The sequence below is a fragment of the Danio rerio genome, chromosome 5 (assembly GCF_049306965.1).
Source record: "Danio rerio strain Tuebingen ecotype United States chromosome 5, GRCz12tu, whole genome shotgun sequence".
NCBI classification, from domain to species: Eukaryota; Metazoa; Chordata; class Actinopteri; order Cypriniformes; family Danionidae; genus Danio; species Danio rerio.
This window is the reverse complement of record NC_133180.1, coordinates 2,100,001-2,119,433: the sequence shown is the minus strand read 5'-3', so window position 1 is coordinate 2,119,433 and position 19,433 is coordinate 2,100,001. Positions and strand designations below refer to the sequence as shown.

The 19,433-nt window shown below is 36.5% G+C and overlaps 2 protein-coding genes across 17 annotated transcripts in view; both read right to left on the bottom strand.

Moving 5' to 3' along the window:
* The window catches only part of cita (citron rho-interacting serine/threonine kinase a), a 233,759-nt gene extending 220,342 nt beyond the window's left edge, over positions 1 to 13,417 (bottom strand). For 11 of the 16 annotated variants that reach the window (XM_073951757.1, XM_073951760.1, XM_073951763.1 and 8 more), the window contains exons 1-5: positions 13,311 to 13,417; positions 6,626 to 6,726; positions 4,451 to 4,592; positions 3,951 to 4,126; positions 2,873 to 2,974 (exon numbers count right to left, since the gene is read on the bottom strand). In XM_073951757.1, the coding sequence (XP_073807858.1) occupies positions 2,873 to 2,974; positions 3,951 to 4,126; positions 4,451 to 4,592; positions 6,626 to 6,724 (519 nt within the window). In that variant the 5' untranslated portion in view covers positions 6,725 to 6,726; positions 13,311 to 13,417. Of the gene's footprint in view, positions 1 to 2,872; positions 2,975 to 3,950; positions 4,127 to 4,450; positions 4,593 to 6,625; positions 6,727 to 7,502; positions 7,563 to 12,563; positions 13,148 to 13,310 lie in introns of those variants that run through there. The other 5 variants (XM_073951759.1, XM_073951766.1, XM_073951772.1 and 2 more) reach the window with 3 other exon arrangements.
* si:ch73-55i23.1 overlaps positions 1 to 19,433 on the bottom strand; it is a 782,803-nt gene that overhangs the window by 650,814 nt on the left and 112,556 nt on the right. The window lies entirely within an intron of this gene.

Below are 19,433 nucleotides of genomic sequence, written 5' to 3'. Positions count from 1 at the left end.
TATTGAAACATCAAAGATGCAGCAAAGAAAGATCATTTTATGCAACAGCCTTACATTTAAAAGAGAAGCATAAGGGCGATCATATGCAATAAAGACCCCAGCCTATAATTTGTTCCAGATGTTTTCTTTCCCTTTGTTACGAACCGCACAGTTTTGCTGCGTGTATGTTCTTTCTGTCTTTCTCTTTCTCTCTCTCTCTCTCTGTACCGGCCCTGTCATTTTCTCAGGTACCGCCTACTTTGGAGCACTATTGGCTGACAGGACTGCCAATCCTAATCAGCCGTGTGACGATGACATCTCTCTCTGCCAATCGCGTTCGTTGCAGAGCCCTTTAAAAACGGAAGCGGCAACGGGGAGAGATCAGCTGTTGTTGTTTTGGCGTGTTGTCTGTTTGGTGGTGTCCGTGTGCGTTGTCGCTGTTACTGATGCGTACTTTGATTGAGATCTATTGATGTTGACTTTGAGTGAGTAACTGATGACTTTGAGTGAGATTTGTTTGAGAGTTCTGACGTGTGTTGCTACATCTATAGCCCGCTAATGCTCCATTCAAAAACCTTCTGTGATTTGACAAGGGAGATCTGGAACAACATAGTAAGTCACGTGACATACATATTTGCACGCAGGATTATTGATGTATAGACACACTAGTTAGCGAAGTGCGCTAATTTTGTATTTTTATTTATTAGATAGAGTAAGTTCAGGGCGCTTTGCGCTGAAGACTTTTCTTTTCATATTGTTATTTTCTTATTTAGTGGATTGGGGAGGAGATTAAGGGAATGTTTTTGTTATATTTATTTCTTTGATTTCCATGCGCAAACTTCAGTTCCCTCTCCTATTTGTCTTGGTTCTTTTCAAATTTATCTTATGGTTTGTAAATATTGTAAATAATGTGGGAGCAATAAATCTTTTGCGGTGCTAATTTGTTGTTTGGTGTTTTCTTTTGCCATTTTTCAACATCAGTTTATACTTTGGTCATCTTTATGTTACTCCTTTTAATACCCTAGACAAATTGCCATCAAGGATCGTAACACCCTTATTTATTTATTTGTTTGTTTATGTGTTTGGCTCATGTACTCGTGTGCGATCGGAAAACTGTGCCCGCCTCTCCTTTCACTCTGCCCCGAAGCCTCGGCTGGCCCTCTTTGGGCCAAGGTATTCGGCGGGCCGAAAAAGGCCGGCCGCTGGCCCCAAGAAAGCCCCGCTTTGGCCTGATTAGGCCCCGGAAGTGACAGTGGAAACGCCACTGGCCTTGGCTCGCCCTGGCTCGCTCGCTTTAGGCGCGATAGTGGAAACGCGGCTAATGAGTGACCCAGAAAAAAGACAGTGGCGATCACAACTGATCCATGAAAGACATGGAGACAAAAACTCGCTATGCAGACACACGCTCATGTCTGGATCCACATATATCGCTATAACATCCGAGAGGAGAGGAAACGTCCCGCCAGCAGGCCAAAGGTCCACAGTGAGAAATGGAGTTTACTTTCAGTTTTTCCATAAAAACCTAATGATTAATAATGAATTGTAAGAAGTAATATAATAACTCAATAGGTTCTCAATACTGCTCAAATCTCTATAAATGCATAGGTAATAAATGAAACAATTGTTTTTAATCCACATTTTCAATATGCATTTTCAAAACAGCTACTGTATGATTGTTTATAAGCATATCTTTCTTTACAGGAAAAAAATTATTAGCTGGAAGATCAAGTTATTATTGATTAATATTTGATAAACAAAAATATACACACAAACACAATTGATCTGCTGAGTTTATACTCTAGTTTATATTATGTACGTTTTCATTAAAATCGTTACACAAGCATCTGTAAAAGTCTAGAAGATATATAAAAAAAATATATATTCTCTAGAAAATATAATTATTTTATAATTTACCAAAAATATACATGCATACAAAAATACTGCTTCTTTGAATTGATTCATACAGAGCTGTTGTATTTTTATGCACTGAATTTATGTATCTGCAATTAAAAAAAAGCTAAAAATGAGAAGTTATCCCTTACATTACTTTCTCATCAGCGAAAGTCATCTAATTACACCCAACACTGCATCTGATGAAACTGTATGATTGTTTAGAAGCACATCTTTCCTTACGTAAGAAAAACATGTCTCTGAATTGAAACTGAGTAAACAACATCACACGCTCATCTTCAGGTCAGTGTGAACTTACACTCTCACAGATGAAGGACGGACACAGTTTGTACAGAGCAGAATGAGAGCATCATCACAAACATCCATTACTAATACAGATAAAGCCCAGAGTTACGCTCCATCACTGACACAAAAGAGCTTTAGCTAAATAAAACAGCCTCGTCGTGTTTTTCTGTCCTCATGAAGGTGAAGTGTGTCATTTTGGGATGTTAAAACACTTTCAATCTTTCTAGTTTGTTGAAGGAGTTGGACAGCATCCACTCAGTTAAACAACTAACATGAATGGAAGTAAATGAATGATGTCGTGATTAAATTGATTTATCATTGGATGCATCCAATAAAACTTATTTTCAAAACTACGAAAGACGAACAAAACACCCTATGGTGAAGTATGCAGTAAATTATTTAAAGTGATTTTATGTAGAGAGAAAGCACACAGAAAACAAGGCAAGTGAAAAAGTCTTTCAGCATAAAATATATACTTAATTTAAATGATATATTTAGTCTTTAGTTCATTTTTTTATATGTGGCTGAGTAAAAAAAAATGTTAATTAATCCTAAGAGATTCAGCCTTAAAATTCTGTCACATAATGTGATTCAGGAGATTTGTGATCCTCTAAACCACTACTTTGAGTGCTTTTTCAGAATTGACGTACAGTATAAACACTCCCAATCACAATCCAGAATTAAAGAGGTCACTGACCAGACAGACATGGTCCTGGTCCTGGAAAGCATGCTGAAGCTGAGGTATCCAGGGGCTGGAGTTCAAGGCAAGGATGCTTTTCTCCTCTTCAAAAAAAGCCACCTAGAAGAAGAGTTCACCTTCATGAGATCCTGAGACACAAGCAACAGCTGCTAGATATTATAAACTCAATTAATAAAAGTCTTGCAGTTGATGCTTTTGTTTATTTCATTCATTCATTTTCTTGTCGGCTTAGTCCCTTTATTAATCCGGGGTCGCCACAGCGGAATGAACCGCCTACTTATCTAGAAAGTTTTTACGCAGCGGATGCCCTTCCAGCCGCAACCCATCTTTGGGAAACACACACACACACATTCATACACTACGGACAATTTAGCCTACCCAATTCACCTGTACCGCATGTGTTTGGACTGTGGGGGAAACCGGAGCACCCGGAGAAAACCCACGCGAAGGCAGGGAGAACATGCAAACTCCACACAGAAACGTAAACTGAGCCGAGGATCGAACCAGCGACCCAGCGACCTTCTTGCTGTGAGGCGAACGTGCTACCCACTGCGCCACTGCGTCGTTTGTTTATTTATTAAAGCTAAAATATCTGCGGTTAAATCTTTTGCTTATGAACATGGTGTTGTTAATAAAAGGTTGATTTGAGGAATGTGTTAAGAGGGTTGGGCAGCTGAACCTACAGTGCTGAGCATAAATGAGTACTCAAAGATCTCTCCTTTACATTCATATTTTCTACAGGACTCTTTACAGTAATACATGAGCATACACATTGTACAAATACACAAAACTGGAACTAATCTAACAAAGAAAATTTATATTGGAATTTAAAAAATGAGTAAACCTAAAGGAATATGTTGGAAAAAAATATTAAATGAAATGAATAAAAAAGAAAGAAAAAAAATCAAGTGAAATTTTAGTTGAAGATTGTAAACATTTTAGCAATAACTTGTTTGAATCTAATTGTGTTTTCTTTCTTTTTCCAAACCCTTCTTTAAATTTAATTTAATTTTAACTGTTTAACAAAACTGTTTTGTTTAAATGCACCAAAATATAAAGAATTAGAGTGACTTACATTGTGGTGAGAGCGCAGGCTGTTTTTGTCCATGATCTTCATGGCGTACACGTCTCCTGTGGCTCTCTCCTTCACCACCTGCACCTCGGAGAACTGTCCTCTTCCCACAATTCCCCTCACCTCAAAATCCTTCTTTCCAGGGAGAAGCTCCTGAACTTCAGCCACCACTTCAGAATCTGACACACACACAAAAATGGTGTTTAAAAATTTTAAAACTGCTTTTATTCTAGTAGAAATAAAACAAAAAAGACTTTCTCCAGAAGAAAAAATATTATCAGACATACTGTGAAAATTTTCTTGCTCTGTTAAACATAAAAGTCAGCAATAAGTAACAGAATCAATGCTCCCTGTCATATTTAAGCGTTTTAAATGTCTTTTTACAGTAATATTGAATTGATTTGACTGTATTTTACACATCTGTTATGTATATCATTCCTGTTTATGTAAAATGAATGGAAAATAGTTGAAATGTGTCCACAACTGTGGAATGTGTGACTTACATTTATTAACAAAGTTGGCCACATGTTTGATCTTCATGAGCTCTGGTGTTGAACACTCTTGAAAGAGCAGCAGCAGAGCATCAATCAGTCCCTCTCTGCTCAGTGCATTCACTCCTGTAAAACCAGACATACTGCACTTCCCCTGGTGAAACACAAAATACAAAAAAGTGAAAATCACTGCAAACATTCACTTTATCCACATTAATGAATACATGGAACAAATGCAATCAGACTACAGGTTACAGCAACGCAATAATCACTCCATAAAATGCAGTTACTACACAAACAACAGTACTATACAGCACTTCTAAACAGCTTAAAGTGACATTTAAAGGCTTAACTAGGGTAATTAGGTTAACTAGGCAGGTTAGGGTAATTAGGAATGTTATTGTATAACGTTGGTTTGTTCTGTAGATTATCAAATTAAAAAAAAATTAAAAAATTAAAAAAAAAAAAATATATATATATATATATATATATATATATATATATATATATATATATATATATATATATATATATATATATATATATATATCTTAAAGGGGCTAATAATTTTGTCCCTAAAATGGTGTTTAAAAAATTAAAAACTGCTTTTATTCTAGCCGAAATAAAACAAATCAGACTTTCTCCTGAAGAAAAAATATTATCGGACATACTGTGAACAATTTCTGAATCTGTTCAACATCATTTGGGAAATATTTAAAAAATAAGAAAATAATGGGGTAATGGGATAATGGGAAAATAAGGGGACTAATAATTCTGACTTCAACTGTATATTAAACACACACACACACACACACACACACACACACACACACAGTTGAAAGCAGAAGTTTACACACACACACACACACTCAAAACAAGGAACATAATCTTTTTTTTTTTTAAAGTGATGGTAAATCAGACTAAACTTTTACTATTTTAGGTCCATTAGGATTACCTAAATGATTGACATTTGCTAAATGCCAGAAAAATGGGAGATTTTTTTTTTATTAGATTTTTTTATTAATTTCTAGACAGTCAGAAGTTTACACACATTTCCTTGGTATTTTTTTTAGCTTTGCTTTTAAACTGTGTAACTTTGGTCAGATGTTTTGGTTCTCCTTCCACAAGCTTCTCACAATAGTTTGCAGGAGTTTTGGCCCATTCCTCCTGACAGAATTGCTGTAACGGAGTCAGATTTGTAGGCTGTCTTGCTCGCTCAAGCTTTTTCAACTCTGCCCACACATTTTCTATAGGATTGAGTTCAGGGCTTTGTGATGGCCACTCCATAACATTCACTCTGTTGTCCTTAAAGCACATTTGAACTCATTTGGCAGTATGCTTAGGGTCATGGTCTGTCTGGAAGACCCATTTGTGGCCCAGTTTTAATTTCCTGGCTGATGTGTTGAAATGTTGCTTCAGTATTTCTCCATAATGTTCTTTCTTCATGATGCCATCTATGCTGTGAAGTGGACCAGTCCCTCCTGCAGCAGAACAGCCCCTCAACATGATGCTGCCGCCCCCATACTTCACAGTCGGGATGATGTTCTAGGCTTGTTCTCTTTCCCCTTTGTCCTCCAATTGTAACACTGCTCATTATGCCCAAACAGTTAAATCTTAGCTCCATCAGAGCACAGCACATGTCTCCAAACATTAGTTTTCCCAGTGTAATTGAGCAAATTGTAATCTGGCTTTGTTGTTGATTCAGGCATGTTGATTTTCACATGTTGTCACAAAAGGAAGCAGTGTGTTTGAGTTTTTCCTTCAATACTATTCTACCGTTGTGCCTCCAATTGACTCAAATGTTGTCAATTAGCCAATCAGAAACTTCCAAAACCCTGACATCATCATCTGAGCTTTCCAGAGGCAGAATAATCTTACTGTATGTAAACTTGACTTTCAAGAAAAGTTATAAGTTCTTAAAAAACATCTGTCATATTCTGCTATTGAGCAGAGCAGAAACACATGTGATCATCCTAACATACCTAAAAGAAAAAAGTTTAGTGACATTAACAGCTGACCTTTCTTTAAATGGTGATGTGCCTTTTTATACAGTCAGTGTATGTAAACTTCTGTTTTCAACTGTATACTATAAATATTTATACTAAGCGCAACAAATTCAGGAATCCAAGAAAATCAATAGGAAGTCCTAACATCTCTTCCACATGACTGTATATTGCTTGAGCTCACCTGCAGCAGCTGATTGAGTCGAGCGCAGCGGCTTGTGATGGAGTCGACTGCGGACAGATCTTTAACACTGCCATGACCTCCATATTTAAACTTCAACATCACTGCAGGACACACAACAACAGCAGAACAACATGAGTGATAGCTGATGGACAACACACACTGATAAACCATCCACAGCAAAATACATTAATAGAAGTTTGTTTTCTTTATCATGCAGTCAAATGAAGGTAAAGGGTCTACTTCAATGATGGAAACATTCATAAAATAAAACGTCAAAACATGATTTAATGTTCTATCGTCATCCAGTGTAACAAACGTCAAAATGAACATACTTATTCTGAGCTGTACTTAATAAGTGTTAAAGAACAAGTGATCATTATGATTTAAATGTGGTAAACCTTTAAATGATAAAAAACTGAGAATATAATGGTTGGAAGGATGATTAAAATCAGTTGACAGTCAGTATGTTGGAGCATAAATAAAATGAAATATAGTCTTTTAAGTCATTGAATGATTCTTGTTGTATGCTATATAATTTAAGTACCTGCCTACTAGAGGTGTTTGGGGAAAATAGATGATACCATTATTTTTTGGTTTTGTTCTGTTATAAAAAATACAATTATCCAGTTAAACTTTGCTGCTATTTTGGGATTTCCGCCTGGATTTTGCCTACCCAAATTTAAAAGCTACCCAAATCCACATGCAAAGGTGTAATTGAAAAAATTTGGTATCATTTTAAAGAAAACCCTTTGAATTTTCATAAAACACTATTGAAAGTGTTTAAAATATCTGTATATGTTGTCTGTTATAATAAAAACCTAATAAAAGAGGCACTTTTTGTATTTTTTTTATTATAAACTCTAACTTGAAAGTGTACCTTATAGGTTCTGTGTGGTCTAGCTTGCTGTAATTAATGTTGGTGGTTCCTGCACATGTCTGTAATCATAGGAAAAAATAAAAATGTCTCCACCATAATCTATGCAAAAGTTATTGTATTTCAACTAAAGAGAGGTGCTGTACAAGCCAGAGGGAGCGATCATTGTTTTCATATTTCACCATTCTGTTGTTTGATCAAACATAATTCACTGTGTTTGGACCACGTCAGACATATAAAAGGATTACTTATGCACATCAGCTCAAAAACCGAGGAGAATGGCCCTGAAGTGCACAGCATAAGGTAAGAGATGACAGCTGTCTGTGCTATCTGGGGCTGCTTATTGATCATAAATGTATTGTTTTCACTTCTCCACCATGGAAACACTGCGATTCATTCGGCAACTGTTTGATATGTGAATATAATTCAGTAAAAATAACGCTAGAACCGTATGAGCACCGGCAAGAGCTTTCACTTGAGCTATAACTTGTACATGTGTCATATGAAAAATATGCAAATGAACCAATGTTCAATACCCAGCTCGGGTATCCAAAACACTGTGCATTTAAGAGTAAATAACTTTCGTACAGTAGAATAAACACCAAAGTGATGCATATGTGCATAACATATAGATTCTACACTTTCAAACGAAACCACTTACGGGGGTCTGGTGCAATGCTAGCCCTTTAAATCTTAAAGCAAAAGTCGATGACGTCACAGGAGTTTAACTGGTTAATAACATGACAGCACAATGTAAAAGAAAGATATATTACACTGGTATTGTTTTGATTGGTCTCTGTTATGTCTAGCATGAATAGTGTAGGTTGGCTGTAATTTGAGCTTTTATAGTGCATCAAATATATGAAAATAAAAAGTGTTGCTTCAACAATTTGATTTAAAATATTCTTAAAATATAAGTATGAATTATAAGTATGAGGTTCAGATGCAAAAAACTACGTGCCATCTGAATTATTTCTCTAAGATGAGCATTTTTCTCAGCCTCCTATGTTTACTGTCAGTCATTTCACATTAAAGACAATGAAAATTACCTACTCATCAACACAAGCATGAAGTTACTACACCTACACACAGGAGTCTGGGAGAAATGCTCATTTTAGAAAAACATTTAGAGTGGATTGAGTGAAGGTACATGTGTATGTATGTATATGGTTTGTATTTGTAATTTTTTTTTAATATAATTTTTTTTCTGTATTTGTATTTTATTTTATTTATTATTATTTTGTTTATTTTATTTATTTATTTATTCATTTGTAAATGTTGATTGTTTTAATTGGGGATTGTTTTGTGGATTGTTATAAAATGTAAAATGCTATTTGCAAGAATAAAAATTTCATGACAAAAAAAAAAAAAAAGAAAAACATTTAGAGGGTTTTTTGCATCTGAACCCTTGACATTTAATTTTTATCCCAAGTACGTTTTTTCATGGTTTTAGTATAATAAATGCAGCTAATCTGGATGTCAGCAGTTATCTGTCGAGCTGCTTCGAAACATGAAAAACTCAGAAATGTTTTTGACTTTCCATATTTCATCATTTTGTCCCACATAGACTGCATTTTTTTATAATAATAGCTTGCATTTATTGTTTCTTCAGTTCAAATGTACATAAATGATCATGAATATGACATATTACAGTAATGACTGACCTTTAATGACTAAATGTCAGTTTTTATAGACTATTGTGTGTTAACTAATGTTTATTATTAACAGTAGTAGTATTGCTTATAGTCAAATTTTAGCATGAAAAGGTGTTAACGTACGTAAAATAAAAAACCGAAAGCAGTGCACATCATTTAAATAATCATACTTCATTTTAGAGTTATGACTGCGACAAGCATTTTCTTTCATAGCGAACAAACAGTTGTGCATGAAAATAATGTTAGCAGTGTCAGTATAACTACTCAAGCCTATATAATGTAGATTTTACCAGTGAATAGTCTAATAATGTTGTCAATGACAGATTGCAAGCCTATCTCAAACATAATTTAACATCAGAATTATTATAAGCAGAATAGAAATATTTATAGAAACCGGTAGACCTACCCATAATACTATTGTTGTTTTACCATATGTTAATCTCATATTAAGCTTTATTTTACATCTACAGAATCGTGAGAGAGGGCGAGGCAGTGGCGCAGTAGGTAGTGCTGTCGCCTCACAGCAAGAAGGTCGCTGGTTCGAACCTCGGCTCAGTTGGCGTTTCTGTGTGGAGTTTGCATGTTCTCCATGCCTTCGCGTGGGTTTCCCCACAGTCCAAAGACATGCGGTACAGGTGAATTGGGTAGGCTAAATTGTCCGTAGTGTATGAGTGTGTGGATGTTTCCCAGAGATGGGTTGAGACTGGAAGGCCAAAAAAAAAAAAAAAAAAAATCGCTATTCTCATTTTAGCCAGAATCAGCTTTTGCTTGGCCCACATGCCACAGTAAATTATGGCACATGACTGGACCAAGTCTGACTTCCAGACAAGGGCCAAACATGCACCATATTTGAGTCAAGTGAAAAATCCATAACTTGGCCTGAAATGGGTGAAATATGTTGGTGTGTCACAGCTGCACATTAATTGGTAAACCCATGAAGCATTGCACTTCAGCTGCACTATGGGCACACTTATTCTCAAAGCGACCTGATTGGCAGAATTTTTTACTTAGTCAAAAATAATTTAAATGTATTTTAAATGTGGGTCAAGATAGGTTACACATACCTGGCCCACATAACCATTTTTAACATCTGAGCCAAATACTACATCTTAAATCTGGCCCAAATCTTGTGATCTGGCCCAAATCATGTGAGAGAGTGCCACCTCTGACAAAATTGGGCCATGTTTGGTGTGCTAGATAAACGCTTGGTGTGCCAGCTTTATTTATTTATTTAAGTTTTAATGCCATGTCAGCAGCATTGTCTATATTCATGGCAGAAACACATACTAATAAATATACAATATATAATCATACAGGGCTCGAAATTAACCTTTTTGCTTGGTAGCACCGGTGCTCCTAACTTAAAAAATGTAGGCGCATCAGCCAAAATTTAGTCGCACCCACTAATTATGAGCACCGTTACTACAAGTTTTATACAAACAGATTTGAAATGACATATAATCAAATCAGTTTCTTAACAAACATACATTGTAAAAAACAAAAAGTGTACAAGTAGCAACACTGAAAACAGTCACATACAATATTTTAGTTTGATTAAAGATAAATATTCGATATATGACATATGATATTCTATATTATGGTTCGGGATCTGTAGAGCTGCGCAATGATGGATTACTCTTCAGTGTTTTGGACTCTCAGTAGTGATTATTAACCACACTGAGCTAAATTGAACTGAAACTCTGAAAACTGCACTGACTATAATCTTCAATGTGAAGCTGCTTTGACACAATCTACATTGTAAAAGCGCTATACAAATAAAGATGAATTGAAATAAAAGTGCTCCAGAAGGCACCTTTCCAAACATTTCACGTAAATATTTCCTGAATAAAAACGTTCTCTAACATCATTTAAAAATACAGTCTATTAAACAGTCTTTGTTTTATCGTCATAATATTCTTACACAAGTCACACATAGGTTTTTCTTCCCCTTTCATAAATATGCGTGTGTAAAGTCTTGAGTGTCTGATTCTGCATCTCGCTTGTTCAACCTGATCATGTCTATTTTCAAAAAGGTAATTATTTCTTTCATGTGCCAGCTTTATGCCAAATCTGAGCCAGAATGTTTTGCTACCAGGGTACAATCGAAATTATTTGATTGAAACACAAATCAACTTTTCTTTTATGCATTAATGATTTAAGAATAGCATGTTCAGAGGAACTCTATCTTTATGCAGATGATGCGGCAATTTTAGTATCTCATCAAGACAAAACGGCCCTGGAAGAAGAAATCATGAGATCCCAGTTAAAAAGTGTGCAACTGTTTTTTTTTTTTAATAAACTTTCTTTACACATGGGTAAAACAGGCTATTTTTTTTTCTTCAAGAGTGAAATTAAAGAAAGATGATAGTTTCATAGTCAAGATTAATGATTGGAAAATTGAGTCGAAAAATGTTGTAAATTATTTGGGATGTTTAACAGATAATAAATTGTCAGGGGATGCTATAGCAAGAAAGGTTTTTAGATATGTGGAAAAATTAAATTCTTAGCATGGCAAGCTGATCTGTTTAAAATTATTAGCAGGAGCTTTAATTCAACCCCTTTTAGATTATGCTTATTTCGGTGTAGAAGCTGCTCACAGAATATGAACGAAAATTTGCAAAATGCACAAAATAAATTAGTACGAATAATTTTTAAAAATCATCCTAGAGCACATTTGCACAAAGAGTTTTTTAAACTCTTAAAATTAGTAATAGTAATAGTGTTAGTAATAGTGTGTTTTTTGAAACTGGGAATGATATGTAAGAGGTTTAATAATGTGGTTGCTAATTATTTGGGGAACTATTTTGAAATGGTGAGGCAACAGCATTCATACAGCACAAGGGGTTGGGATTTTAACATTTGTTTATTTAAATTTAGAAGTCTAGTGGAGGGAAAATGCTTTTATAATACAAGTGCAATCAACAAACTACCAAAATCAATCAAGGAAGTAAAAGACTTAAAGAGGTTTTAAAAAAGCTATCAAAAGATGGTTGTTTGATGAGGATAATTAGTCTGCATGGTGGACGAGGATGTTTTATTTATGTTACTTGATTGTGAATGAGATTGCGGCTGGTAGGCTATTAGCTGCGTAAAACATGTGCTGGATGAGTTGGCGGAGTGCGAAAGTTAGATTTATATTCTCACATTCAGACTTTCTCCATAATAATATATTTTCAGAAAAGAATTCTTTGCAAATTATACATATATATATAAATTCTATACATTCTCATTTTAGCAGCCACAGACTAAGTACAAAAGTGCCCACAGTCAATTAAATAGTGCTAATGTTGTTTTGAAGTCATACTTGCATGCTATTTCTGACCCAATATTCAAAGTAGCATGGTAAACAATATAGGGACCATGTCACTTAAGTTGTGAACGAATGTGTGAAATATTAAACCAACTTTACCTTAATAGTTGGCAGTTCATTCCACTGTGGCGACCCCTAATTGATAGAGGGACTAAGCCGAAAAGAAAAATGAATGAATGAAGGAATGTATTTGTGACTTATTTTGTTTCGGTTTTAAATGTGAAGGTACTGTTTGTTTTATGCATCATCTGTATTTTGAAGCAATAACAGTTACTCGGTTTTATTTAACAACGAGGACCGCAATGGAAACAAGCTCAGGGCTTTATTGTGTTTTTATCCTCGACAGTTCTTATTTCAAAATGTTTTGGATACTTGTATTTTTGAACAACTTAACTAAATACGTAAAATAAAATTCAATTCAACTGTAAACAAAACAGTACGCCTATCAAACAACGCAATTTCTAATATAATTAAGACTTAATCAAAACTAGATGTATAACGTTACACCGTTAGCTGACATGACTGTGCGAATTTTAACGTTATATTAAAAAACCGTTAAAGTAAACTGAACAAATGAACCGACTCTCAAGAATCAAACTGTAAACAATGTAAACGACGACTGATCATCGCATGTCATTTTAACACGACGTTTAATATACTATGTAAATACAATATGAATAATCAGGAATTACAAGCTGATGTTACCAATATCGATTTTAAAGCTAAAAGGGCTCAAGTCTGACACTTTACCTAGCGCTAGTCATCTACCGATGAGTTCATAACGGTCCTGTTTTAACGAACACATTCAGCACATTCATTAGAAAGAAGATAAGTAGAAACGCTCACCGAATGATCATATGATAAAATCTGAAGCGGTAAGCAGTAGTAAAATAGGATTAATCCCGTTCAGATGAACATCACTGACTGACTGAAACCTTCCGCACTTCCTGATCAATTTCAAATTTTGCGCTTTCCGCGCCAAAACTCATTGGTCGACGTCAACAAAATGCGTCAGGGCGTGAGCATAAGTCCCGCCCACCACTTCCATTCTCTGCGACACAAATGGTCCAGTCAGGAAGGGATACAGCTGTGGATATTAACATCAATAAAAAATGTGTGAAGGCTAGAAGGGATACAGCTGTGAATACTCACGTGAATAAAGCATCATTTTTGTGACACTGCACAACAATAATTAATATCTTAATTACTGTGAGGAATGGGGTAGAGGTAGACGTCAATACAGTACAATTTAACGCGTAATTTATTATTTTTTTTACATTACTGACTGTTGGTTTGGGGTAGACTTTAATAAAATGGTTAATTTAATAAATATTATGAATAATATTCGGTAGAACAGCTGATTTTACATTACTCTGAGGGTTGGGTTTAGAGTCGGGTAGACTTTAATAAAATACAATTAATGGATATATTAAAAAATAATACATCTGGTTAATTTCTGACTGCAGCTGTATCTCTTCTAGCAATGAGGTACATTCATGACGTGTACAGGCTAAATTGTATAATATGTATACAATATAAAGATGAAGTAGAATATAACTATACAGTTATAATCCACTACTCAGATTATAATCTACTGCTCAGATTATCAACACACTGATCAGGAAGATAAAATCTTCATAGTAAAATCTTCATAGTAAAATCTTGACTATGAAACATGAAAATTAGTAGTAAACTATACTATTATTAATATAATGAATAATTAGTGATATAATCTTATATAATAATATGCAGAATTCATGCTCTTCAATGAAGCAGATTATAAAACTATAAAAAAATTACCAGGGATTAAATGTTACCTGAAAAAAAATATATGTATATATGAAGTCATAATTATTCGCCCTTTTCTTTTTCAAATATTTCCCAAATGATGTTATACAGAATCAGGAAATCTTCACAGTATGTCTGATAATATTTGTTCTTCAGGAAAAAGTCTTATTTGTTTTATTTCGGCTAGAATAAAAGCAGTTTTTAATTTTTTAAACACCATTTTAAGGTCAAAATTATTAGCTATATATTTTTCGATAGTCCACAGAACAAACCATTGTTATACAATAACTTGTCTAATTACCCTAACCTGCCTAGTTACCCTAATTACCCTATTGAAGCCTTTAAATGTCACTTTAAGCTGTATAGAAGTGTCTTGAAGAATATCTAGTCTAATATTATTTACTGTCATCATGACAAAGATAAAATAAATCAGTTATTAGAGATGAGTTATTAAAACTATTATGTTTAGAAATGTGTTGAAGAAATCTGCTCTCTGTTAAACAGAAATTAGGGGAAAAAATAAACAGGGGGGTGGATAATTCTGACTTCAACTGTATATTGTCATTTTTTAAGCATGTCTTCATTGTTGTTTACGTGATGTTATAAAATTGCTCAAATTAAAAATGAAATAATAAATCAACTAACAGGAATAATAAATAAAAACATGAATGTATACTTTATTAATATAAATTTGAATACATAAAATATATAACATTTATAATATTTAAAATGCATAGAAAGAAGAAATAACCATCAGCTGTGAGACGATTAAATACTTAAAATGCTTATTTTATTTTCGTCTCGTTAACTCATTTATTGACTGATCTTAACAAATAAAAGCTCATAGCCAAGTTGTACAATAAAATAAAGTTCTAAAATAATAAAATTTGTATCATCCCCTATTCATTTATTCATTCAACTTTATCTGCTTATCCAGGATCGGGTCATGGGGCCATCAGTCTCAGGAGAGAACCCCAGACTTTTCTTTCAGCAGACACTGGCTCCAGGGGGACCCCAAGGCATTCCCAAGCCAGCAGAGAGATATAGTCCCTCCAACGTGTCCTGGGTGTTCCCCGAGGCCTCCTCTCGGTGGGACATGATTGAAATACCTCCCTAGGTAGGTGTCCAGGAGTCATCTGAAACAGATGCCCGAGCCACCTCAGCTGACTTCTCTGGATGTGAAGGAGCAGCTGCTCTACTCCGAGCTCCTCCTGGGTGACAGAACTCCTCACACCATCTATAACGGTGCGCCCTGCCACCCTGAAAAGGAAACTCATTTCGGCCGCTTGTATCCGAGATCTTGTCCCCAAAGCTCATGACCATAGGTGAGAGTAGGAACGTAGATTGAGCAGTGAATCGAGAGTTTTGCCTTTCGGCTCAGCTCCTTCTGTACCACAACGGACCGATACATCGACCGCATTACTGCTGCCGCTGCACTGATCTGAAACAGGTTTGGGCACCACAGGACATCATCCCACATATGACAACAACTAAATCGACAAATATTTGTTATTTTACTTTATTTCATAATTAAATCTGGTTTAGCATTTATTTAGTATTCCTAAGATATTTTGTCTGATTTTATAAGGTACATTGTAAAAACGATCCATAAAGGAGTAGTTTTCTGTGTTTTGTGATTCATTCATTTTCTTGTCGGCTTAGTCCCTTTATTAATCCGGGGTCGCCACAGCGGAATGAACCGCCAACTTATCCAGCAAGTTTTTACGCAGCGGATGCCCTTCCAGCCACAACCCATCTCTGGGAAACATCCACACACACACTCACACACACTCATTCACTACGGACAATTTAGCCTACACAATTCACCTGTACCGCATGTGTTTGGACTGTGAGGGAAACCGAAGCACCCAGAGGAAACCCACGCAAAGGCAGGGAGAACATGCAAACTCCACACAGAAACACCAACTGAGCCGAGGATCGACCCAGCGACCTTCTTGCTGTGAGGCGAACGTGCTACCCACTGCGTCGCCTGTTTTGTGAGTCATCTTTTTATTATTTCCGCGTTTATTTCTGCATTATGGTATTTTAAACTTTCTTCCAGCAACTTTTAGCCTTGACAAGTGTGAAAGTGACTTGTATGAACATTTGTAATAGTGTGCAGTGCTTTATTGTCAGGGTTGGTGTTGTATTACTCTACAGAAACCTTCTAATAAACTGCAGCTCATTTTCTCTTATTTTACACACTTATTTCTCTGGATATTACTTCCTATACATGATATTATTATTATTTTAAACCACTAAAATGTCACTAAAAGTCACTTTGTTAAACTGTTGAGTTGAATTGTCGGCATCATAAGTTGACAGAGCAGAGATCAACATCCCATAATGCAATTCACAACCGCAAATAAACACGTGAGAATACAAAAACTGCAGTGACCCTATATGAACACCTCTTGAACATGAAATACCATTAAAGAGTTCAGACTCGTGTGTGTGTGTACAGTCCTGAACACACACATATAAAAACAGCATCATTTCTCTCACCGAGTGTGAAGATGTGGTTTCCCTGGTGATGTCTGTGATCTCCATGGCAACCGTCTCCCTGAGCTGAGATGGTGAGAGACGGTGGAGAGAAAAACAATCCACTGACCTCAGATCAGCTACTTTTCTTCTTCATAATAATAATAATAATAATAACTAGATAGTAAAGTTTGAGGACAAACTTTATGGTGGCTTGAAAAGCCGAATCTGAAAGTTTGAAGTGGTTTTAAAGTGTAAATAGCATGTTAGTATGATTTTAGCTTGAGGTAACATATTACTAGCATGAATTAGCATGTTAGTAGCATGATTCTTACATGAATTAGCATGTTGTTAGCATGATTCTAGCATGAATTAGCAAGTTACTAGCATGTTTCTAACATGAATTAGCATGTTGTTAGCGTGATTCTAGCATGAATTAGCATGTTACTAGCATGATTCTAGCATGAATTAGCATGCTACTTGGATATTTCTAGCATGAATTAGCATGTTAGTAGCATGATTCTTACATGAATTAGCATGTTAGCATGATTCTAGCATGAATTAGCATGTTACTAGCATGATTCTAGCATGAATTAGCATGTTGTTAGCATAAATCTAGCATAAATTAGCATGTTACTAGTATGATTCTAGCATGAATTAGCATGTTGTTAGCATGATTCCAGCATGAATTAGCATTTTACTAGGCGGTTGCTAGGGTGTTTTAAGTGGTTGCTAAGGTGGTGCCAGGCAGTTGCTAAGGTGGTCTGACTAGTTGCTAGGTGGTTGCTAAGGTGTTGCTAGACGGTTGCTAGGGTGTTTTGAGTGGTTGCTAGGTGGTTGCTAAGGTGGTGCTAGGCAGTTGCTAAGGTGTTCTGACTAGTTGCTTAGTGGTTACTAAGGTGTTGCTAGGTGGTCGCTAGAGTATTCTGAGTGGTTGCTAGGTTGTTGCTAAGGTGTTGCTAGGCGGTTGCTAGGGTGTTCTGAGTGGTTGCTAAGGTGTTGCTAGGTGGTTGCTAAGGTATCCTAAGTGGTTGCTAGGTGGTTGCTAAGGTGTTGCTAGGTGGTTGCTAAGGTGTTGCTAGGCGGTTGCTAGGGTGTCCTAAGTGGTTGCTAAGGTGTTGCTACGGTGTTGAGTGGTTGCTAGGTGGTTGCTAAGGTGTTGCTAGGTGGTTGCTACGGTGTCCTAAGTGGTTGCTAGGTGGTTGCTAAGGTGTTGCTAGGCGGTTGCTAGGGTGTCCTAGGTGGTTGCTAAGGTGTTGCTAGGCGGTTGCTAGGGTGTCCTAAGTGGTTGCTAGGTGGTTGCTAAGGTGTTGCTAGGCGGTTGCTAGGGTATTCTGAGTGGTTGCTAAGGCGTTGCTAGGTGGTTGCTAGGGTGTCCTGAGTGGTTGCTAGGTGGTTGCTAAGGTGTTGCTAGGTGGTTGCTAGGGTGTCCTGAGTGGTTGCTAGGTGGTTGCTAAGGCGTTGCTAAGCAGTTGCTAGGGTGTTCTGAGTGGTTGCTAGGTGGTTGCTAAGGTGTTGCTAGGTGGTTGCTAAGGTGTCCTAAGTGGTTGCTAGGTGGTTGCTAAGGTGTTGCTAGGCGGTTGCTAGGGTGTCCTAGGTGGTTGCTAAGGTGTTGCTAGGCGGTTGCTAGGGTGTCCTGAGTGGTTGCTAGGTGGTTGCTAAGGTGTTGCTAGGCGGTTGCTAGGGTGTCCTAAGTGGTTCCTAGGTGGTTGCTAAGGTGTTGCTAGGTGGTTGCTAAGGTGTTGCTAGGTGGTTGCTAAGGTATTCTGAGTGGTTGCTAAGGCGTTGCTAGGCGGTTGCTAGGGTGTCCTTAGTGGTCGCTAGGCCCTTACTAAGGCATTACTAGGCCGTTGCTAGGCGGTTGCTAGGGTAGTTTGGGTGGTTGCTAGGCAGTTGCTAGGGTACCCTGGTTGGTTACTAGGCAAGCCTCACATACATGCTTGATAAAACATTTATACTTAGTAAGCATTTCTAGCAAGTTACAGTACTTGGCTAGTCAATATTAGCATGTAGCTAGTCACTGCTAGCATGTGTAGCATATAGGAAGTTCCGTATGCTAGCATGATTAAAACGAGCCAATCTCCAAGTCTCTACGATGTTCTGATGCTGAGATATAGCTGTTGATGAATGGTTGCTAGGGTACTCTGTTTTGTTGCTATGGGCGAGGTTACAGAGTGAACTTGAATGTGGTTGGTTGTCTTAGTCAAATGAACCAACCCCCTTGTCTCTATGACACTGCTATGCAAAGATATGCATCTTGGCCCCTTTTTTAATGGAAGTCTATGGAATCAATTTGGGGGCGTGGCTTGTGAGCTTTATTATCATATTGAGATGCTCATTGGTTGTCTGAGTCAGATGAGCCATCCCCCAAGTCAATAGGACACTGCTATGCAAAGATATGCATGTAGGCCAGTTATTAACATGAGTCTAGTATGAATTAGCATGTTACTAGCATGATTCTAGTTCAAATTAGCATGTTATTAGCATGTTTCCAGTATGAGTTAGCATGTCATTAGCATGATTAGCATATGAGTAGCATGTTGCTAGCATGATTGGCATGTCATTAGCATGTTAGAATTATAAGCATTTGATAGCACAGCTAATTACATTATATAGGACAGTTGCTAGGGTGCAGTATGTGGTAGTTAGGGGTGTGGCTAGAAAGTTAAAAGGCCATCAGTGATTGGCTGCTGGCTAGAC